Source organism: Triticum urartu, chromosome 6A (assembly GCF_056163025.1).
Source record: "Triticum urartu cultivar PI428250 chromosome 6A, HENAU_Tu73, whole genome shotgun sequence".
NCBI classification, from domain to species: Eukaryota; Viridiplantae; Streptophyta; class Magnoliopsida; order Poales; family Poaceae; genus Triticum; species Triticum urartu.
In genome coordinates this window covers 391,913,248-391,937,274 of record NC_141878.1, presented here as the reverse complement: position 1 = coordinate 391,937,274, position 24,027 = coordinate 391,913,248, and the positions used below count along the sequence as shown (strand labels likewise).

The following is a 24,027-nucleotide window of genomic DNA, read 5'->3' as shown; positions in this document are numbered from 1 at the left end:
CTCAACGTAGGCACCAAATAATAATTACTCAATTTTAAAACTAATCCCAAAGGTAAATGTAGAGGGACATGCCGACAGCGATCACATCAACCTTGGAGCCATTTCTAATGTGCATCGTCACCTCATCCTTAGCTAGCATCTGTTTATTCCGCAGCTCCTATTTCTAGTGACAAATATTAGCAACCGAATTAGTATTAAATACCCATGCACTACTACGAGAACTAGTAAGGTACACATTAATAACATGTATATCAAATATACCTATGTTGACGTTGCTAGCCTTCTATGTGCCAAGTACTTGAGGCAGTTCCACTTTCAGTGGCCATTCCCATTGCAATAGAAGCATTCAGTCTCAGGTCTGATTCTAGCTTGGATTTTGTTCACTAGAGTGGCAACTGGCATTCCATTCTTCTTGAAGTTCCCTTTCTTTCCCTTGCCCTTCTTGAAAATGGTGGTCTTTTTTACCATCAACACTTATGTGGCCTTAAGTATCCCTTGCATGTTATAGTTCAGCTCTTGTAGCTTGGTGGCAGTGACTGGAGAACCCTGTCAATCGCTACTTCATCCGAAAGATTAATTCCCAACTAATTCAAGCGGTTGAAGTACCCAGACATTTGAGTAGTGCTCGCTAACGGAGTTGTTCTCCTCCATCTTACAGCTAAAGAACTTGTCAGAGGCATCATACCTCTCCACATGAGCATGAGCCTGAAATATCATTTTTAGCTCTTGGAACATCTCATATGCCCCTTGGTGCTCAAAACGCTTTTGGAGGCCTGGTTCTAAGTCGTAAAGTATGGCGCACTGAACTATCGTGTAGTCGTCAGTTCTTGCCTATCAGACATTCATAACGTCTAGATTGGCAGGAGCGGGTGGCACACCTAGCCGTGCATCAAGGACATAAGCCTTCTATGCAGTAGTGAGGATAATCCTTGTCGGTGTCAAAACCGACGGATCTCGGGTAGGGGGTCCCGAACTGTGCGTCTAGGCCGGATGGTAACAGGAGACAAGGGACACGAAGTTTAACCCAGGTTCGGGCCCTCTCGATGGAGGTAAAACCCTACGTCCTGTTTGATTAATATTGATGATATGGGTAGTACAAGAGTAGATCTACCAAGAGATCGAAGAGGCTAAACCCTAGAAGCTAGCCTATGGTATGATTGTTGATGTGTATGTTGTCCAACGGACTAAAACCCTCCGGTTTATATAAACACCGGAGAGGCCTAGGGTTACACAAAGTTGGTTACAATGGTAGGAGATCTTCATATCCGTATCGCCAAGCTTGCCTTCCACGCCAAGTAGAGTCCCATCCGGACACGGGACGAAGTCTTCAATCTTGTATCTCCATAGTCCAACAGTCCGGCCAAAGGATATAGTCTGGCTGTCCGGACACCCCCTAATCCAGGACTCCCTCAGTAGCCCCCGAACCAGGCTTCAATGACGATGAGTCCGGTGCGCAGATTGTCTTCGGCATTGCAAGGCGGGTTCTCCTCCAAATTCCGTGTATCTGTTGAATAAAGTCCGGTTTCTTGTAGGTGTTTGCGCTCCTTGGCTTCTGCGCCCAATAATGGCCGCTTCCCACGTGTCAAACGAATATGAAATCTTTGAGTGTTTTTACATTCACACCCCTAGCCGCATAAATGAGCTGCCCTATTTAAGGAGACGAGGATTTAGATCCAATCCACACCTTCTCCCCTCCGCGAGTGTTCATGAGAGCGCATCTGACAAAGGTCCATTCCACCATGGCCAGCCGTCGCAACTCCTCCCCTCGCCCTTCAAGCCCTAAGCCTGGATATTGGGAGAGATGTTCCATCCCACATAGCGAGTTAGTGACGCTCCAGGCCAAGGGATTTCTCCCCCCGGCCTATATGGTCCCGGTTCGAGCCAGTCTTGCCGTCTACAATGGCGGAGAGCAAGCAGAGAATGCCCCTAATCCCTCCAAAGGAGAAAGGGGGCTCGGATTTCCCATCCACCCATTTCTCCGGGGGTTGCTGGAGTTCTACGGCCTCTAGCTACATCATCTCACGCCTGCCTCAGTATTGCATATCGCGGGCTTTGTTGCCCTCTGCGAGCTGTTCTTGGGTGTTGAAGCTCATTTCAGACTGTGGAAGGAGCTATTCTGCCTCGTGCCCCATTCCAAGAAGAGGTCAATGTATCAAGTGGGCGGAGCCGAAGTGTGGCGCATCGCTGGGACCGGATATCTGTCCGGAACCCCAAAGAAGGCATCCGAAGACTGGCCCTCGGAATGGTTTTATATAGAAGACGTCCCGCTGCCGGATCCTGTCCGGATTGACCTCCTTGAATTCAACAGTGCTCCCTTAAAGAAGCGCCTAAGCTGGCACCCGCGGAGCCCTCAGAGGGAAAGTGACAGGGACATCATTTACCTGATGGGTCGAATAAGATTGTTAGCCCATTCTGGACTAACCATGATCGGGGTTATGGACGAATCCATTATGCGGGGGGGTGCAGCCGCTTCAGTATGGAAGCCACCCCATGTGGGACTTCAACGGGGAGGACGACGCCACCCGCTACGGCCGTAAGGGGCCGAATTCAGCTGCCATTCTACTAAAGATCTTGTCCACTTTGTATAAGGGAGAAGAGGAGGAATTTCTCTGCGTCAACCCATAGGGTGGATTCTCTATGCACAATCCCCCAAGCTGGGTAAGCGGTCGCATTTACTTGCCCATCCGTTTTGTATTCCCATTGTCAAATATTCACTCTGACGATTTCAACGCAGGAACTGCGCGGGCTGTTAAGGAAATAAGCAGCCCTCCTCCACAACCCGAGGACCCAGGACGGTCCCTGGACCCGGCCTCTCAAGAGGATCCGGACATATCTGTGGAGCTGATTGATGGAGTGTTCCATCAATTGAGCAAGGACAATGCCTTGGTGGCCATTACGGCCGATTACCCAGGGCTAATCCTGATCCCCCAGGTAACTGAGATCGAAGTCCCAGTACCCCGAATAGGTGTCCGCCCACTCGTGTTTTCAGTTTCCTGATTACAACCGAACTTTGCAGGGGAGGTTTTTAAGGCGAAAGGCCGAACCTGTGGCAACAAGCCAACGAGGGGCCGTAGGGCCCCATGGGCCGAAAAGAAGTGCAGTCCGGACCGAGGCGTCAGCGCAAAGGTATGGCGCGCCCCCTTATCCCAGGTGTTATACCTTCGAGGCACATTGACACTCGTGCTCTCTTCAGGACAAAGAGACCTCACCGGACTATACCCGGAGAGGCTGCCAATCGCGCCTCCACCAGCCAGGCTCCAAAGCCTGGTCTGGAGGCGGAGGCGAATGCAAGCCGCGCGCCAGACGCTCCTCCGACGGAGGATGTGGATGGGTTGTCTGCCACCAACTCTGAGGTGGAGAGTTCCATGAACCACAGGCGTCGCCGGACAATTCTTTGCGATGCTTGTTTCTCCCAAGGGGCGTTAGATGCCTTCAACTCGGGAGATGCGTACCTCTGTGCCGCTCGAAATGGTCTACCAGAGCCATGGAGCAATATGTAAAAGACATACGGGTAAGAAAATTTTGGTAATTATATATATAGCAGTAGCCCCCGAGACTTGAAACAGTTAGAATAACTGATTTAAGGATCATTTGATATGCAGGTTCTTACAGAAAAGAATTCCCTACCGTCCAAGGAGCTAGAAGAGTGCAAAGCCCAACTAGAGGCCGCACTAGCCGCGGCAGGGGAGCCCAAGGAGACCCCCTCTGGTAACATACACTTCGAAAGATGAGTATTTTGCGAAGCACGACATGGGTGCGAATCTGACAAATTAAAGTGCAGATGGCGCTGGATTGAATCCGGAAAGGCAACACCTCCTACGCCAGCTAAAGGCTGGTGAGAAGGTGCTGACAAAGGTGAGGCGGGAGAAGAACGATCTCCAAGATGCCAACACCAAGCTGGGCATCGAGCTGAAAGATGTTCGTGCCCAGCTGTCAGACTCCGTGAAGGAGAATCAGCGGCTTAGGCACTGCATATTTAGTAAGTGCTTGAACGAACCTTTGAAAGAAAGTTCGGCGGGGAAGTCGACTAACAGAGCAATGTCTGTAGGTGTGCTAACAGGTCGTTCTGCAGAGGAGATGCCCGGTTCTACGGGTGACCTTCTTCCCGACCTCTCGCAACTGCTCGATCGAGTTCGGCAGGCGATGCAAGGCGTCGCCCAGGCCCTGTGGCCATCCATCTCCATGCCCAAAGGTCTAGGAGAGCTTGCGGAGAAGCTAAAGGGAGCACGGCGGCACTTCCGATTGTGGAAGATATCGGCTTGCCGTCAAGGCGCTAGGGAGGCCTGGGCCATGGTGAAGACGCGGTACGCAAAGGCTGACCCCAACCACATGGGCGAGGTCGGTCCTGTAGGGCCCGATGGGAAGGAGATCCCTATAAGCTTAGTATACGACCAAGTAGAGTTAGCTGCAAAGTATTCCCAGTAGGACTGTAAATTAGACAGCCTGTTAGATGGTATTGAAGAGGAATACAATCAGTCAAAATGACTTATTTAATTTAATTGACATTTATAATGCCTTCTAGTCGGATTGCCGATCATTTGTCGTGGCCGACCTTTTTGCTTCAGCCTCGGGACCTGACGGTCCGGAGTGTGTCCGAATTCCCATGCGGTTATATAGGAACCGAGGAATGCATGGAGACCAGGCGTAGGGGTCATTAGTGCTTGAACAGACAAGTGCTCGACTAGTTATGTTATATTACATGGTTAGTAAGAAACATCTTCCAGGGAGAATAGTTCCGTTAGGGGTTCCTTTCCCTGGGAGGCATTCCCTTAGGTGCATGTCCATGCTGCGAAAAGAAACGCAGGAAAAACATCTGGGGGCGTATAGATAAAAATAAAAAAAGATCATCTTTAGTTCACCGACCGAATATTCCCTTAAGAACGCTAGCTTTCGGCTTCACCTAGTCTGAGGTACACGTCCGGCTGACCCGGCAGTAACAATCGCAGAGGTGCTCCCTTTACCACCTAGCCGAACAATCGGGGACGTAGGGGTAAGCACAGGAGCCAGGCAACCCAGCTTGGCCAAAACTTAAGTCATATCGATGCATATAATGGTGAATAAAAGGTTAATGCGGAAGTGTGACACATGTATTGGGCATGAAGCCCGTATGAATAAGCTTCTGTTTAAAGAAGCCCCCAGGTTTAATGAGCGTGGATAGAGCGTCACTTTATAAGCCTTTAAAGGTTATAGGAGAGATAGAGAGAGAAGAAGAGAAATGTAAGACAGAAAATATATAAAAAATGGACAGAGGAAGGAGACGAACACAGAGTCCGGTGCTAGGCATAGAATCTTCGGAGACGGGCTGCATTCCATGGGTTCGGTTCGAGTCGGTTATCCGATGCATCCCACAGGCGGTACGCTCCACCAGTCAGGACTTGGTCAATTATGAAGGGACCTTCCGACTTGGGCTTGAGTTTGTCCTTTTTCTTATCCGGTAGTCTTAGAACTAATTCGCCAACATTGTAATTTTTAGCCCGTACTTCTCTGCTTTGGTATCTTCGAGCCTGTTGTTGATAGAATGCGGAACGGGCTTTTGCCACGTCACTCTCCTCCTCCAATGCGTCCAAGCTGTCATGCCGATCGAGCTCGGCTTCTCTTTCTTCGTACATGCGCACTCGAGGTGAGTCATGGATTATGTCGCAAGGCAAAACTGCCTTTGCCCCGTACACAATAAAGAATGGTGTGTATCCAGTGGTGCGATTCGGCATGGTCCGCAGCCCCCACAGTACGGAGTCGAGCTCCTCTACACAGTGCGTGTTAGATTCCTTGAGGGACCGCACTAATCTGGGTTTGATGCCGCTCATGATAAGACCATTTGCACGTTCGACCTGGCCGTTAGTTTGTGGGTGATAGACGGAAGCATAATCGAGCTTGATGCCCATGTTTTTGCACCAGAGTTTTACCTCGTCGACCATGAAGTTCGTGCCATTATCAGTGATGATGCTGTGGGGGACGTCGTAATGATGTACAACCCCGGATATAAAGTCTATCACCGGTCCGGATTCGGCCGTCTTAACAGGCTTGGCTTCTATCCATTTTGTGAACTTATCCACCATGACTAGTAAGTATTTTTGCTTGTGGGTTCAGCCTTTAAGGGGTCCAACCATGTCAAGCCCCCAGACCACGAAGGGCCAAGTAATGGGGATAGTTTGATGGGGGGTGGGTGGCATATGGCTTTGGTTTGCAAAGAGCTGGCAACCGGTGCATCGTTGGACTAAGTCCTAAACGTCTGCCCGGGCCGTCGGCCAATAAAAGCCTGTACGGAAGGCATTGCTTACAATGGACCGAGCTGAAGCATGATGACCGCCGAGTCCGGCATGAATTTCAGCCAGGAGGTTCCGCCCCTCCTCTTCGGAGATGCACCTTTGAAGGACTCCGGTAGTGCTTTTCTTATAAAGCTCTCCCTCGTGGACTCTGTAGGCTTTGGATCGCCGCACTATGCAGCGTGCCTCATTTTGGTCCTCGGGGAGTTCCTGCCTAGTAAGGTAGGCGAGGAATGGTTCTGTCCACGGGGCGATGACGGCCATTATTACGTGGGCTGAAGGTGTTATTTCATTGGCAGAGCTTTCTATTGTGTCAGAATGTTCGGTGTCGGGCAGTGGGGTTGAGTCCGGGCTGCTATTGTTCAGCTCCCCTTCCCATACTACGGATGGCTTGAACAGCCTTTCCAAAAAGATGTTGGGGTGGACTACATCGTGTTTTGCACCAATGCGTGCCAGGACATCTGCCGCCTGTTTATTTTCTCGGGCTATATGGTGAAATTCAAGCCCCTCAAACCGAGCTGACATTTTTAGGACGGCGTTGTGGTAAGCTGCCATTTTTGGATCCATGGCATCGAAGTCACCATTTATTTGGGATATTGCGAGGTTTGAGTCCCCGCGCACCTCTAGGCGTTGAATTCCCATGGATACTGCCATCCGGAGGCCATGTAAAAGGGCCTCATATTCGGCTGCATTGTTGGAGTCCGTGTACATAATCTGGAGTACATATTGCACTGTGTCTCCTGTGGGGGACATCAGGACGACGCCAGCCCCCAGTCCGGCCAACATCTTGGAGCCGTCGAAATGCATGATCCAATTTGAATATGTGTCGTACTCTTTAGGGAGTTCGGCTTCCGTCCATTCTGCGACGAATTCGGCCAAGACTTGCGACTTGATAGCTCACCGTGGCTTATAAGTTATGTCGAATGGGAGGAGCTCAATGGCCCATTTTGCAATCCAGCCTGTTGCATCACGGTTGTTTATGATATCGTTAAGTGGTACTTCTGAGGCTACTGTTATTTAACACTCTTGAAAGTAGTGTCGTAGCTTCCGGGATGCCATGAATACCGCGTACGCCATCTTTTGATAATGCGGGTACCGTGATTTGCAGGGAGTGAGGACAGTGGACACATAATAGACCGGCTTTTGAAGGGGGAATTTGTGTCCGTCCGCTTCTCGTTCGACGACGAGCACTGCGCTTACAACCTGATGTGTTGCTGCAATGTATAATAGCATTGGTTCGCCAATGTTTGGCACGGCGAGGACTGGGTTTGTTGCCAGTATGGCTTTTATTTTGTCGAGTCCGGCCGTGGCTGCATCCGTCCATTTGAAGTGTTCGGTGCGCCGAAGGAGGCGGTAAAGGGGTAGGGCCTTTTCTCCCAAGCGGGAGATGAAGTGGCTTAGAGCCGCCACACATCCGATTAACTTTTGTATTTGTTTGAGGTCCTTTGGGATATCCAGTTGCGACAGAGCTTGGATCTTGGCTGGATTTGCTTCAATTCCTCTACTGGATACAATGAAGCCCAAGAGTTTTCCGGCTGGAACACCGAAAACGCATTTTCTCGGGTTGAGCTTGATGTCATATGTTCGGAGGTTATCAAATGTGAGCCTCAAGTCGTCTACTAGAGATTCAACATGGCTTGTTTTGACGACCACATCATCCACATATGCCTCCACCGTTTTGCCAATCTGGCTTGCCAGGCATGTCTAAATCATGCACTGATATGTTGCGCCAGCGTTTTTGAGCCCGAAGGGCATCGTGTTGAAGCAGAATGGGCCGTATGGTGTGATAAATGCCGTTGCGGCTTGGTCTGGTTCTGCCATCTTGATTTGATGGTAGCTAGAATATGCGTCGAGGAAACACAACGAATCGTGTCCGGCGGTAGCATCGATAATTTGATCGATGCGGGGGAGGGGGAAGGGATCCTTCGGGCAAGCCTTGTTAAGGCTTTAAAATCAACACACAGGCGCCAGGATTTGTCCTTCTTTTGTACCATCACCAGGTTTGCTAGCCAGTTTGGGTGTTTTATATCTCTGATGAATCTGGCCTCCAATAGCTTTGTTAGCTCCTCTCCCATGGCCTGTCTCTTAGGTTCGGAGAAACGCCGAAGAGCCTGTTTGACAGGTTTGAATCCTGTTTGGATATTTAAGCTGTGCTCGGCCAGCCTGCATGGGATTCCTGGCATGTCTGAAGGGTGCCAGTCGAAAATATCCCAGTTCTCTTGTAGGAACTCTCGCAGTGCAGCGTCTACATCAGGGTTTAACTGTGCCCCGATGGAAGCTGTTTTGTTGGGGTTCGTTGGATGGACTTGGAATTTGACTATTTGGTTCGCCGGTTTAAAGGAGGTGGACTTGGATCTTTTGTCGAGTACCACATCGTCCCTATTCACCATAGAGCGCAGCGCAGTCAGTTCGTCAGCCGCTAGGGCGTCGGATAGTGCCTCGAGGGCCAGTGCGGCTGTCTTGTTTTCAGCACGAAGTGCTATGTTCGGATCACTAGCGAGAGTGATGATCCCGTTAGGCCCGGGCATCTTGAGCTTCATGTACCCGTAATGGGGTATTGCTTGAAGATTGTAAACGCTTCCCGCCCTAGCAGAGCGTGATAACCCCTGCTGAATGAAGCCACCTGGAACGTGACCTCTTCGGTCCTGTAATTATCCGGCATGCCGAACACCACATCTAGTGTGATTTTTCCTGTGCAGCACGCTTCTCGACTGGGGATTATTCCTCTAAAGGTTGTGCCGCTTCGCCCAATGCGGTTCCAGTCTATTTCCATTTTTTGAAGGGTTTCCTCATAAATGAGGTTCAATCCGCTGCCGCCGTCCATGAGTACCTTGGTAAGACGAAATCCGTCCACTATTGGACTGAGGACCAATGCGGCTGGTGCTCGGGCTGTTCGGAATTTAGGTTCATCACTGGCGTTAAAGGTAATAGCCGTGTCACTCCATGGGTTTATTGTTGCTACTTGGTAGATTTCGGCAAGGCTGCGGAGTGTCCTTTTTCACATATTATTTGATGGGAAAGTCTCGAGGACTGTTAATACCATATTGGTGTCTCTGGGGTGGCTTTCTGTGGCCTCCGGAATTAGGAGATTTTCGCCAATTTAGGCCACCTACCGAAGTATTCAACATGCTCTAAGGCTGTGAGTTGGTGTGGCGTCCTCTGTACTGTGAATTTTACAGGGTCCATTAAGCCATCCTTCCAGTACGGTTCCATGCCCTGTAGAGGGTTTTTGCTTTTTAGTGCTTGACCCAGGTGTCTGGCGATGATGCACCCTTTTATTTCGGACTGGGTTTGTATTCAGGGCTGGATTGTCCCAAAATTTGATTTCGGTTTTCCAGGCACTTTCCATCGCACAGTACTTTTGTACAATGGATGCCAAGTCAGTGAAGTGTGTAATATCACGACGACTTATGGCGTTGAGTATTCCCTTGTCCGTGCAATTATTGCAGAAGATTAAGATTGCGTCTTCCTCACGGCAGTCCCTTAGCATGTTCTTAACCAGGAGGAATCCGGCCCAGTAATGATGTACTGTTTCATCGGTCTTTTGCCTGATTTTGGATAGATCGCTTATGTTGGGGTGGGTGGGTGGAATTAAATCCAAAACCTCATCCCATCTAAGGCTCAGAGGCCGAGGAATTTCAAAACTCGAAAATTTGGATTCCTGGATGTTGTCTAATGAATCCAGCCCGTCGCCTGACCCTAAGTTCAGCTCTTGAGTGATATCCTCCCCTCCGCGGGTATCCGGCTTGGAGGGATCGGGAATCCGGACGTAGCGAGTCCTTAAGATAGATGAAGGGTCGCCGCACTGTCCCTCTACCACTGCAACGTGATGGGTGACTTGGGGAGAGTTAATCTCTCTCAGATCAGTTTTAGGCCCAATCTGGTCGTAATCCGTAGCGACTCCCAGGGCGGTGAAGCGATCCAAGAGGTCGTTTATGGAGGAGAGCTCCATCGGATCTAACTGCTCGGTGAGTTCTGAGCTGACATGAAGATTGTTTTCGATGGCTCGAGAAGTCATCGTCGGCGCAGAAGCCAAACAAGCGGTCATAAGAAAACCACATAGCCGGAGGGTTTGGCCGACAGCCAAAGCTTCCTTAGCAACAGTGTCGTCTTTAAAGACGGGGCGAGACATCCTTCCTGATGGCGACGACACAGAGGAACTCTCAATGAAAGCACCAATGTCAGTGTCAAAACCGGCGGATCTCAGGTAGGGGGACCCAAACTGTGCGTCTAGGCCGGATGGTAATAGGAGACAAGGGACACGAGTTTTACCAGGTTCGGGCCCTCTGGATGGAGGTAAAACCCTACATCCTGCTTGATTAATATTGATGATATGGGTAGTACAAGAGTAGATCTATCATGAGATCGAAGAGGCTAAACCCTAGAAGCTAACCTATGGTATGATTGTTGATGTGTATGTTGTCTTACGGACTAAAACCCTCCGGTTTATATAGACACCGGAGAGGGCTAGGGTTACACAAAGTCGGTTACAATGGTAGGAGATCTTCATATCCATATCGCCAAGCTTGCCTTCCACGCCAAGTAGAGTCCCATCCGGACACGGGACGAAGTCTTCAGTCTTGTATCTCCATAGTCCAACAGTCCGGCCAAAGGATATAGTCCGGCTGTCCGGACACCCCCTAATCCAGGACTCCCTCAATCCTCATATTACGAACCCAGTCCACATAGTTGCTTCCATCATATTTCAACTTTTCTTTCTCTAGGAACACATTGTCACAATCCTAGAATAATGTTGTAATTAGTTGCATCAGTGAGCATCACGCATCATATTTAAATTTCTGGAGTTGAATTGAGGGAATTTTCAAAAGCCTCAAAAAATATTAAATAAAGGGAAATAACCCTAAAATTGCATTCAATGATTCCAAAATGCCTTAAAATTAGTTCTATGAATTTTCGCAGGAACTATATATCAAACCAAAATTTATGAACATTTTTAAGATTTGTTTTGGGCTTTGAATTTAAATCACTATTGTATTTGAGGATTATATGCATAATATAGAATATAATTCTAGATAAATATGAAATATTTTATGTGCTTGTGGAAAAGCCCATTGAAAAACATACAAATATTCAGAGAATATTTGGCACTTGTTTGAATTCGGTTTGAATTCAAAACAGTGGCAAAAGAAATAAAAGGAAAAACAGAAACAGAAATAGAAGAGAAAGCACTATACCTAGGCTTACCTTGCTATAGTAGCCGGCCTAGCCCATTGGGGCACATGCGTCTTCTACCTCCTGCCAGAGCAGGCAGGCTGCTGCCTGTGACATGCGCACTTGCCCGCGCCACCTCATACTTCCTCCTCTCGCCCTGATCCGTGCCTAGAGACACCCGAGACCCCCTATAACTTCTCCCTCCCTCTTTGCTTCCTCTATCCCTCTTCCCCTACTGATTTTGAGCATCACCGAGAGCCATCAGAGTGCACCGCCGTCGTCCACATGGCCACTGACGTCCCCTCGCCATGCCAGCTTGTCCAGATGTTCGGTCAAGCTCCGCTTCATCTCACATTGAAGAACGCATCCGGAAGAGCATCTAGTAGACGGCATTGACCCTGCCTTCATCGGCTATGTCGCCGCTCGCTGGCAATGATTTCCTTTGTCTAGGTCGTCCCCAAGCCCATTGAACCCTTCGACCGAATCGCTGTGAGCCCCGCCTTCTTTCCCTCTCTTCTCATTGTCGTATGCATCCCCTAGACGTGCTTTTCGCCAGAGTCAGTCGAGAGCTCCATGCCGCCGACCATGACACCCCGCGGCTACAGATGTGTAGCTTGCACCTGAGCATGGCATCGTGCTCAGGATGATCGCAGAAGATGAAAACACCCCCTAGCTCACCTTCTCGTGCCCCGTAGAGGCCGCCCGCGCCATCACCGTGCTTTGGAAAATGCCGCGGTCAACGTCGTGCCTGACTCCGGCCACCCCAAAGCCATCCACCAGCATCGTTCGACACGCGCCACTACGCGGTCTAACGCAACCACCCGCATGTCAAACTGATGCCGGCAGCACTTTTCCAACGAGGTCCCAAGTGCGCTGCCGGCGCGGCACCATGCTTGAGCGCCGGTGGGTCACTCCCATGTGGGCCCCCTGTTTCACATAATTAACTTAGCCACTAATCTGCCTCCCCACCAAGTCACTGACACTGGGTCCCTCCCCCTGCTAATTAAGCCCCTACTTAGTTTGAATTGGGTTTAGTTAAACATGTTAAGTCAATGGGTCACTGACCAGTGGGATCCACCGGTCAGGTTTGACCCTATTGACTTGTTGACGCAACCGAGATGGAATAATTGTTTTTCTAGAATTTGGATAAATTAAATGATTTATTTATTCCCAAAATCGCCAAAACTTCTAAAATTCATAATAAGTCAACCGTAACTGCAAATAAAATAACTTATATGTGAAAAATTATCACAAAATATGAAGAATCTGCTTATGCCATGATCACGCATGTTTGAATAAGTTGACTCCACTGTTTAGGACAAAACATATAAATTACATTTATTCTTTTGTTTTGAAGTTGGAAATGTTATATTTCCAATAACTCCACTTCAATTAAATTGTTAATTATTGCATTAGGTGAACTCGGTACCTTAGCATGTCATGATCATGCATCATGCACTACTGCAAGATGGTCCAAACGCAACATTACGATCAGAGACCCTTCGACAAAACTGTGTGTGATGCCATAATCGCAAACGGTGGTGTACAAAAACCGTCAAAAAAGGTGCAAAACTTTTGGGATGACGGATGCATCAAACATGGTTATGATTTTAATTGCATGTGTGATGCAAGGCATACGGTTCCGTTCAATGAACTGTTTGTGATGAGACGGAACAAAAGAAACGGGCAGCCAGATGAAGGCATGTGCGATATACAACATACGGTTCACTCGGATGAACTGTTTGTGATGAGGAGGAACAAAAGAAACGGGCAACCAGATGAAGGTGTGTGCGATATGCAACATACGGTTCACTAGGATGAACGGTGTGTGTGATTAGGTAACACAATGGAAACGGTTCAACTGAATAAGATGTGTGTGATACACGGCAAACAGGTCCGTAATCATATATGTGTGCGAAGACCAATAATAACACATATGATTGCTACTAATAAGCCGTGTGGTTTGCTCCGTCTACAGAAGAATAACATGTATATATATAACTGAAATAAACATCCAATTACATAAGTGACTATACAGATCATTCGCACACACCTCAATAAACAATTGCATGCATTCTAAAGTAGGAGAAACAATCGTCTAGTCATCTACTTCTTGTGACGCTCCTGCAACTGCTATGTGGCTCGATCCCTCGTCTGGGGCAGGAAGAAGACAGTTCCTCATGTCAACGACCTGCCTATACATCTCGTAGATTGTGTACGCGTCCTTGGCCGTGTACTTGCCGTGTTCTTCATCCAGTCTCTCATGCCAAACACTGTGCCATGCGTTCTTGTCCTTCTTGCTCTCTTCCTTCATCTTTGCGTAGTAGGGGTCGATGATGGCCGAGGTGAGGTCAACCAGGGAGTTCAGTTTGTTGTTGTCGCTCCCCCAGACCTTGTAGTGGTGCTGGATGTTGACAAGATTCGGGCATTTCAAGCCCGAAACCTTTAGCGCTTTTAGAACGTTGGTGGTGTCCACCGTAGTGAAACTATAGTCGGAGCTATTGACAAACCTGGAGAAACGCTCGCAAGGCCTTGTGGCCAGGTGGTAGTGGTAGACAAGGACGTCATGTTGCATGCACAACTGGGCGACCGCAACCTTCTGATCGTGCCTGGCACAACCCATGGTGTACTCGAGGTCGAAGCCGACCACTTGGTACTTGTCCTCGGCAAGGAACTGCTCCATAGTTTGGATGGAGCTCTCCACCGAGACCGGATCGTTCGTGTACACCACCGAGAGAGCCTTCCCCCTCACGTGGGTGTCCACGACATGTTGCATGGTGAACTGCCTGCCGTTCTCGCTGTCGGCCGCTGGGAGCGCCATAGGAGCCATGTGGAGCGCCATTGGAATAGCTTGATGTCCTCTCTGTATTTGTCCTCGTGGGTGTGCTTATTGTGTCATGTGAGATGATAGATGAAGGTAAATGGCCATAGGAATAAAAGGGGGCCAGGCGGCATGGATTCTCAGCACGTCCGCATGGCAGTTTTTGCAGCGGGTAACTACATCGTCGCGCCGCGCCCGCCGCAACCGCATGCACACGAATGTGCGTGATCGTGCGCCGGCCCCAAACACCGGCAGCGCGGGCGGAGGGATGAGGGCAGAGCACCCGGAGAGACGCGAGAGCAGAGCGCACGTGGTGTGGTGCGAGTAGAGCACCACGCGGCCGCCTCAACCATAAGAAACCACATGCATAGAGCCGTTGAACACGTAGGAAATGGTCGCCTACAAGCCGGCCGACAGTTGCGTCGTTGCGTAGAGAGCGGCCATGTGCTACTACCTCTGTCTTGGTCTATAGTCCCATTTATTTTCTCTGCCATACTTTTCCCTTAAATTTAACCAACAAAATGTTAATGCATGTTATAAAAATTATATAATTGGAAACTATGTTCAAATCTGAATCCAACTATATAATCTTTGGCGGCATGCATTTGTATTTTATTAGTTAAATCCTACTTATAAACCAGGACATGGGTATAGTAGGTAATTAAACCGCAAACGTTTTTTGTATTAACCGTATGTGTACAGCTGACAAACGCCTTTTGTCCTCCTCTTGCACGTCTTGTAACCCCGCTGCAGCTGACAGCTTACAGCGCAAACTTGTGCAGAGCGCAGGGGCGTTATTTTGGTCAAACGGTGGTTCCAATGAATCATCGGTGAGCTCGTTCCCATGCAACCTCGCAGGTTCCCGCGCAAGCTTCCCGCCCGACTCAGTGAAATCCTCCAAATTCCCAATGCTTACCGGCCTGCTATATAAACCCTCACGGCCGACGAGTCCTGCGTTGCATTTTCCTCTCCCTCCTAGTAGCTTATCTCGTCTACTTATCCCATAATCGGCAATGGCACTGGTCCGCCGTCATCGCTCAACCACTCTGCCGTCATCAGAGGAAAGCTCCAGCTGGCAGCCTACACTGCGGCGGCAACGTAGTCCCTAGCGTAGTGTAGTGCGCGTGGCGTCCCTGTTGGGCGTGCGCGGAACAGCCACCACATGCTCCGCCGCCGCTACCCGTCGGCAGCTGTTGCCGGCCGCCATTGCCGCCACACCAGCGTCGAAAGCCAAGGCCATAGCCCACTCCATCGTCGCGGCCCGAAGGCGGGAGGTGGCCGTCGTGGCCGACACCCCACTGCTGGCCACCGTGGCCATCACCTGCTCCGCCACCGCGGCCCGAAGGCGGGAGGTGGTGGTCATGGCTGCCACTCCATCATCGGCCGCTGTGGCCGCCAGCCCACCATCGACCACCAGGGTCATCACCCACTGCGCCACCACCGCCCGAAGGCGGGAGGCGGACATGGATGCCCGCACGTGTTCCGCCGACCCTGCGCGCTACACCAAGTTCCTACGGGAGGAGGAGGAGCGCCTCGTCGAGCACGCAAAGAGCCTTACCATCGCCATGGCCGCAGCACATGCTGCCTCAGAGGCGAGGAATCAGGAGATCTACGAGGAGAACCACCGCTTCGAGAGGGGTCGTCTGGAGCGGCAGAGGGCGTTCGAGGTGAGCGTCGCTGAATCTGCAGTAGCGGCAGGCACCGTATTGCGGTTGCCCAGCTCGTCGGTAGGCTCCTCCTCCTCTGCCTCTTACTGAGCAAGCTCGGCAGAGGAGAGGCAGCCAGAAGTAGTATAAAGCCCCTCCGTAGTATAGTAGTAGTAGTATTTAGGGGCTATTTTGTTCAGTTCATCTAACTATAGATGTGGTGGAACTGTACAACGTACTTAAAATTAGCTAGTATATATACTTGAACTATCTATTTCAATACGTGGTTGGCAACAATTTAGGAAAAGTTTGGTCGGTTCAGCTGTCGAGTTGAACTGTTTGTATAAATTAAGAATGACTCCTTAGTCTATGAATGAAATCTATGCTTAATTACTGAATTTTAATTGCAAAAATTAGATACTGCTAGTTATTTTTAGCTTCATATTTTGACAAATCGCAGTGTTACAAGGTTGATAAATGGCAATATTACTAGATCAACAAATGCCAATCTTTCCTATTTGACAAATGGCAACATACTCAAATTGTTTGTAAGTGGTTGCACATGGGTCATCCAAAAGAACCGTTTGCGTTGAAGAGCTGCACAAATCCTGCTCTCACTTTGCATAGGGGTGTTCTATCTAAAATGTCTGCGATCAAGTGATGCACAAATCCTACTCGGCACATTTTCCCTTGGCTTCCTGGGGAAGCTGACGGTTTGCATACGGGTGTTCTAACTAAAATGTTTGCGATGAGTGTTTTATATTTAAAAACCATTGACGTTTTTTCAAAAGAAAATCGTTTGGTAAGTCTATACATTAAGATAGAAAAATGCAAGTTCGCTCAAACCATATCTTTCGTTTAGTCATACTGCGAATTTATATTCATATGATCGAGATACAATTTTAAACCCAAGAAAAAAAAACTACTTCCGACAGCGGTGGAGGCGGCGTGCCGCACCGTCATTGTCGTTGTCATCCTCCGGGACGCCGTTGTTGAAGTCTTCAATGCAGCACAAAATTTTCTTCACATGTAAATCAAACATCATGTCGTTGTGCGATCGATGGGCGGGGCATGGGAGGGCGGAAGCTGGTGGCGCTGAGAGGTAGCAGTCGACGGCAGCGTCCCATGCAGATGAGGGGGCACGCGCGCAGGCACGGGCGCGGCGGGTGCAGCCAAACGCATGGGGACCGGCGCCGCGGTGGGTGGAGGGGCGCGCACGGGCACGGGCGCTGGCGCTGGCATGTACACGAGATCGCGTAGGTCTGCGGAGACCTCGCTGACGCCGTGGCTTCCAGCTCTGCAATAGTTCTCGGCGACCAGCCCGTCAATGCTACGGGGATGGTCGCTGGCACGGCCGCGGGGATGGGAGCTGGGACGGGAGTGGGGGCAGCAACCGCCGTGGCCAGCTCGTTCTAGGCCATGTCCATGAGGCCCCATTCCTCCTTATTTTCTATCTCCTCTGGCTCGGAGTCGACTTCACCAAACTTGAAGACTAGTGGTAGATGATCCTTCTGCGCCATGGTGTTGGTGGAGGTCTGCGGGAGGGAGGGGAATGTGAAGCAAACAGAAAGGCCGCCCGTATTAAGCAGCAGCTCGGGTGCCATTAATGGAGAGGAAGGCGGGCGGCCATGGAAGTCAAAGGGCTCGATTCCCGGTGAGCCCGCACAGTGTACAGCTCGCACGCTTCCTGTTGAGCCTGCGCATTGGAGGACAACTTGCAGGGTCAACCTGTGCATGGGACTGCGCTCGCACGCCTCCCGTTCAGTCAAGGTCAAGCAATTGTCCGCACGGCACCTCCTATAGCCATTAAAACCAAGACACATGGTGTCACGTGAATGGTTAACAGAACGCACATGGTTTGAATTATACAAACGTTTGATATATTAAAGTGGCAGCTATTTTTTAAAATGCCTTTGTTTGTTGTTATTCAAGTGCACCTTCTCTCAAAATGGACACGAAAAATACCACAACATGTCGAGTGCCATTCCATGATAGCATGCCAAGTTTCATGAATTTCAGGCGAGTTTTGGATTTACTAGAATTTAAAAACAAGGTATCTCAATGTTTTGCCGGCAATCAACGGTGCCCTAGTGTTTGAAATTCATTCCCCTTTCTTGCATTGGACCTAAGCATGCACCCAAGGACAAAGATTTGATTTTTCAACCAATTTATATGCACCAGAGCATGTGCATGTAGTTCAAATTTGAATTATGCACATAAATGCATTGAAAACTTAGTTAATGCACAAAAATGACCAAACGAACCCTGAAAAATCAAAAAAATTGACACAACACTCATGTTGTTCTGTGTTGACACGAGAAATTTTTTGAAAGTAATAAGAGGCAATGGATATCATTTCATCCCCAAAGGTAGGATGTTCCCTACTGAAACCATCATTCTTGTTGTGAGAAGCATATACCCAAACCTGCCCCAAATGGACAAAAAGTTTACTAGCATGTTGATGCCGCTCCATGATAGCATGCCAAGTTTCATGAATTTAAGACGAGTTTTGGATTTACTAGAATTTAAAAACAAGGTATCTGAATGTTTGCGGCCGGGTGATGGTGGTAGGGTGTTTGACATTCATTCCTATTTTCTTGCATGGGACCTAAGCATGCAACCAAGGACACATATTTGAATTTTCAACCAATTTATATGCATTAGAGCATTTGCATGTAGTTCACATTTGAATTATGCACATAAATGCATTGAAAACTCAATTAATGCATAAAATGTCCAAACAAACCTCTAAAAATCCCAAAAATTGACACAACACTGTTGTTGTTCTATGTTGACAATAGGAAAAAAATTGAAATCGAGAAGAGGCAATGGATATCGTTTCGTCCAGAAAGGTGAAACGTTCCCTACCGAAACCAACAGGCTTGTTGTGAGATGCTCTGGTTTGTGAGAAGCATATACCCAAACCTGCCTGAAATGCGACAAAATTTTTACCACGGCATGTTGATGCCGCTCCATGACAGCATGCCAAGTTTCATGAATTTAAGATGAGCTTTCAATTTACTAGAATTTAAAAACCTGGTATCTCAATGTTTGCGGACGAGTGACGGTGGTAGGGTGTTTGACATTCATTCTCATTTCTTGCATGGGACCTATGCATGCAACCAAAAACACTGATTTGAATTTTCATCCAATTTATATGCATTAGAGCATGTGCATGTAGTTCAAATTTGAATTATGCACATGAATGCATTGAAAACTCAGTTAATGCATACAAATGTCCAAATGAACCCCGCAAAATCACAAAAAATGACACAACACTCCTGTTGTTCTACGTTGACATGAGAATTTTTTTGAAATCAATAAGAGGCAATGGATATCGTTTCGTCCCCAAAGGTGAGATCTTCCCTACCGAAATCATCATGCTTGTTGTGAGAAGCTCTGGTTTGTGAGAAGCATATACCCAAACATGCCCCAAATGGGACAAAAAATTTACCACGACATGTTGATGCTGCTCCATGATATCATGCCAAGTTTCATGAATTTCAGATGAGTTTTGGATTTACAAGAATTTAAAACCAGATATCTCAATGTTTGCGGATTAGTAACGGTGGTAGGGTGTTTGACATTCATTCTCATTTCTTGCATGGGACCTAAGCATGCAACAAAGAACACATATTTGAAGTTTCAACCAATTTATATGCATTAGAGCATGTGCATGTAGTTCAAATTTTAATTATGCACATGAATGCATTGAAACTCAGTTAATGCATAAAAATGTCCAAACGAACCCCAAAAAATCACAAAAATTGACACAATACTCTTGTTGTTCTAAGTTGACATGAGAATTTTTTTGAAAGCAATAAGGGGCAATGGATATCATTTCATCCCGAAAGGTGAGACGTTCCCTACCGAAATCATCAGGCTTGTTGTTAGAAGCTCTGGTTTGTGAGAAGCATATACCCAATCCTGCCACAAATGGGACAAAAAATTTACCACGACATGTTGATGCCGCTCCATGATAGCATGCCAATTTTCATGAATTTCAAACGAGTTTTGGATTTGCTAGAACTTAAAAACAAGGTATGTCAATTTTTTGGCCGAGTGACGGTGGTAGGGTGTTTGACATTCATTCCCATTTCTTGCATAGGACCAAAGCATGCAACCAAGGACACATATTTGAATTTTCAACCAATTTATATGCATTAAAGCATGTGCATTTAGTTCAAATTTGAATTATGCATATAAATGCATTGAAAACTCAATTAACGCATAAAAATGTCCAAATGAACTCCGAAAAATCCCAAAAATTGACACAACACTCCTGTTGTTCTATGTTGACAGTAGGAAAAAAATTGAAATCAAGAAGAGGCAATGGATATCGTTTTGTCCAGAAAGGTGAAACATTCCCTACCGAAACCATCAGGCTTGTTGTGAGAAGCTCTGGTTTGTGAGAAGCATATCCCCAAACCTTCCCCAAATGGGACAAAAAATTACCCAGGCATGTTGCTGTCGCTCCATGACAGCATGCCAAGTTTCATGAATTTTAGACGAGCTTTGGATTTACTAGAATTTAATGTGTAAAATGTTAAAACAAACCCTGAATAATTCCAGTTTTTTTACGACACACATATAGTTGCATGTTCACCGCAGATAAAAGGTCTAGCAATTCAAACACCGTGTATCGCCGCTGTGACCCCATTATGTAATTCAAATCAAGATGAAAAATCAAGTAGATTCCACACAGTTTATTATCACCAACCGTGTGAGATGCATCACAAAATATCCTGGAGCACCGTCGGTGTATAGTACACCTATGGCTTACGCGAGAAGGTGCGTCGGCTACAGTCCACAACCGGCATCTCAAGCACACTAGCTCGCTCCCCAAATATCATTTCACTGTTCAATCATCACTTGTGAAAGATGGGCACATGGACCCACATCTTGAGGGCATCTTCGGTGGCCCACTCCAGCGAGAGGGCGGCCGCAGCCACCATGCGCGTGCTAACACGGTGCATGAGCGTAGCTGCAATCTGCGACCGGGCGGCCAAGGTAGCCCAAACGGTCGCTGTTGCTTCCCAAGTGGCGGAAGCAACATCTGCCTCGGGGATAACAACTGGCGAGAGCGGCACAACAGCTGTCCGTTTCGCAGCGGCGGCCTTAGCCCTGATGGAGGCCGCCCACGACCATGTCGAGGCCGCCCACGCCCAGCTCGTGGTGGTCACCGCACAATTCAAACGAAGCTTCTCCGACAATGGTCGGCAACCCACAACCGAAGAGTTGGCAATCGCCGAGAGCGTTCGAGCAGCCGTCCGTTCCTCTGCCGCGTACCTTGCGACGATGGAGCCCGTCCAAGTCCAGATCACGGCCGCACACGCCCAGCTCGTGGCGGCCTTTTCCAAAGAGATGGCGGATGCAGATGGCAAGATGCTTGCCGAGTATGGTGTGATGGATGCCATGGATCCCCTTCCCCAGGAGACCCTCGTGCGCGAGCTGGACATAGAGGCAGCGGCGGAGATCGACGAGCACCTGCTGTAGTAGTACTGATTGTTTTGTTTAATTAAGAGCGCCAGTCTTTAATTTGTTAGAGTAATGTTTAGGTCAGCTAGCTCTATTTAATTGTTGAACTTGCTCGCTTAAGAAGTGTGGGTGTGCTGTAGTCTCCTTTGTGTAGCCAAATTATGAAATGACGTGGATGACCACTGTAACCAGGGAAATTCGAACCAAAAATTTTTACGTTCAAACTCATCACACATGGGTTAAGCTATTTGAATCGTTTGTGATGTTCACATATCATACAAAGTTCCGAATAAGGGACCGTGTTTGCTGACACTTTGCACGCCAGTTTTTTCACTGAAGCAATTCCAAATTTTCGGCTACCGTGGAAATATCTACCTCCCCGCCCCCTCCCCCTTACAAAAAGCCACATTTCCCCTATTTCCGCCTTCCTTTCCAAGTTGAAACCTTCACTCCTTGCTTGCAGTGCCGCCCCCTCGCCGGCGACCCTCCTTCACGCTGCTCGGCCGCGTCTGTCCAGGCAGGTAGACCACACCCGGCCCCCACCCTTCTCCTCCTTCCACATACCACATGCCCCGACCGCCGGCACGACACCTTCCACCCAAATAACCGACCCCTCCACCAAATAAGCTCCGCCCTAAGCCATGGTGCATGCAGTATAGCCATGATCTCAATGAGCATTTGGTAGTGGAGAGGCAAATCGCGGCCGCACATGCAGATGAGGTCGCGATGGCTGCCATACGTGCCGACCCCAAATCTTGGAGGAGCACCTTGCCATTTGCTAGCTACGCTGGTTAAGCATGCTTGGTTTACCCGTTGTGTGTGCTACTCCTGCCTTTCCTTCACAAATTCTAGTGAATTCTGCTATCTAATTTTACCATGCAATCTGTTCCTCTAGTGTATATGTTCTATATGTCGTGCAGTGTGGTGCTCACTTATTAACTATTTTGTTAATTAGTTGTCATCTTCAGTTAACTGTTTGGTTCAATTCTACAAATGTGATGTTCAATTCTTCAGGATGTGATGTCTACTACACAACCTTCTTCTTGTAGATGTTTTTGGGCCTCCAAGTGCAGAGTTTGTAGGACAGTAGCAAATTTCCCTCAAGTGGATGACCTAAGGTTTATCAATCCGTGGGAGGCGTAGGATGAAGATGGTCTCTCTCAAACAACCCTGCAAGCAAATAGCAAAGAGTCTCTTGTGTCCCCAACACACCCAATACAATGGTAAATTGTACAGGTGCACTAGTTCGGGGAAGAGATGGTGATACAAGTGCAATATGGATGGTAGATAAAGGTTTTTGTAATCTGAAAATATAAAAACAACAAGGTAACTAATGATAAAAGTGAGCGAAAATGGTATTGCAATGCGTTGAAATAAGGCCTAGGGTTCATACTTTCACTAGTGCAAGTTCTCTCAATAATAATAACATAATTGGATCATATAACTATCCCTCAACATGCAACAAAGAGTCACTCCAAAGTCACTAATAGTGGAGAACAAACGAAGAGATTATTGTAGGGTACGAAATGATAACCCACAAGTATAGAGGATCGCAACAGTTTTCAAGGGTAGAGTATTCAACCCAAATTTATTAATTCGACATAAGGGGAGCCAAAGAATATTCTCAAGTATTAACAGTTGAGTTGCCAATTCAACTGCACCTGAAAGACTTAATAACTGCAGCAAAGTATTTAGTAGCAAAGTAATATGATAGTAATGATAACGGTGGCAAAAGTAACCGTATTGGTTTTGTAGTGATTGTAAAAGTGGCAACGGAAAAGTAACTAAGCAAAGAACAATATGTTAAAAGCTCGTAGGCAACAGATCAGTGATGGATAATTATGTCGGATGCGATTCCTCATGCAACAGTTATAACATAGGGTGACACAGAACTAGCTCCAGTTCATCAATGTAATGTAGGCATGTATTCCAAATATAGTCATATGTGCTTATGGAAAAGAACTTGTATGCCATCTTTTGTCCTACCCTCCCGTGGCAGCGGGGTCCTATTGGAAACTAAGGGATATTAAGGCCTCCTTTTAATAGAGTACTGGACCAAAGCATTAACACTTAGTGAATACATGAACTCCTGAAACTATGGTCATCACCGGTAAGTATCCCAATTATTGTCACTTCGGGGTTAACGGATCATAACACATAATAGGTGAATATAGACTTGCAAGATAGGATCAAGAACTCACATATATTCAGGAAAACATAATAGGTTCAGATATGAAATAATGGCACTCGTGCCCTAGTGACAAGCATTAAGCATAGCAAAGTCATAGCAACATCAATCTCAGAACATAATGGATACTAGGGATCAAACCCTAACAAAACTAACTTGATTACATGATAAATCTCATCAAACCCATCACCGTCCAGCAAGCCTATGATGGAATTACTCACGCACGGCAGTGAGCATCATCAAATTGGTGATGGAGGAAGGTTGATGATGACGATGGCGACGGATTCCCCTCTCCGAAGCCCCGAACGGACTCCAGATCAGCCCTCCCGAGAGAGATTAGGGCTTGGCGGCGGCTCCATATCGTAAAACGCGATGAATCCTTCTCTATGATTTTTTTCTCCCCGAACATGAATATATAGAGTTGGAGTTGAGGTCGGTGGAGCACCAGGGGGGCACGAG

At 47.9% G+C, this 24,027-nt stretch overlaps 1 protein-coding gene across 1 annotated transcript in view; it reads right to left on the bottom strand.

Moving 5' to 3' along the window:
• The window catches only part of LOC147965361 (uncharacterized), a 94,139-nt gene extending 80,390 nt beyond the window's left edge, over nucleotides 1–13,749 (bottom strand). The window contains exon 1 of the mRNA XM_087530426.1: nucleotides 13,637–13,749. Coding sequence (XP_087386552.1) covers nucleotides 13,637–13,749 — 113 coding nt within the window. The remainder of the gene's footprint in view (nucleotides 1–13,636) is intronic.
• Nucleotides 13,750–24,027: the final 10,278 nt, after the last annotated feature.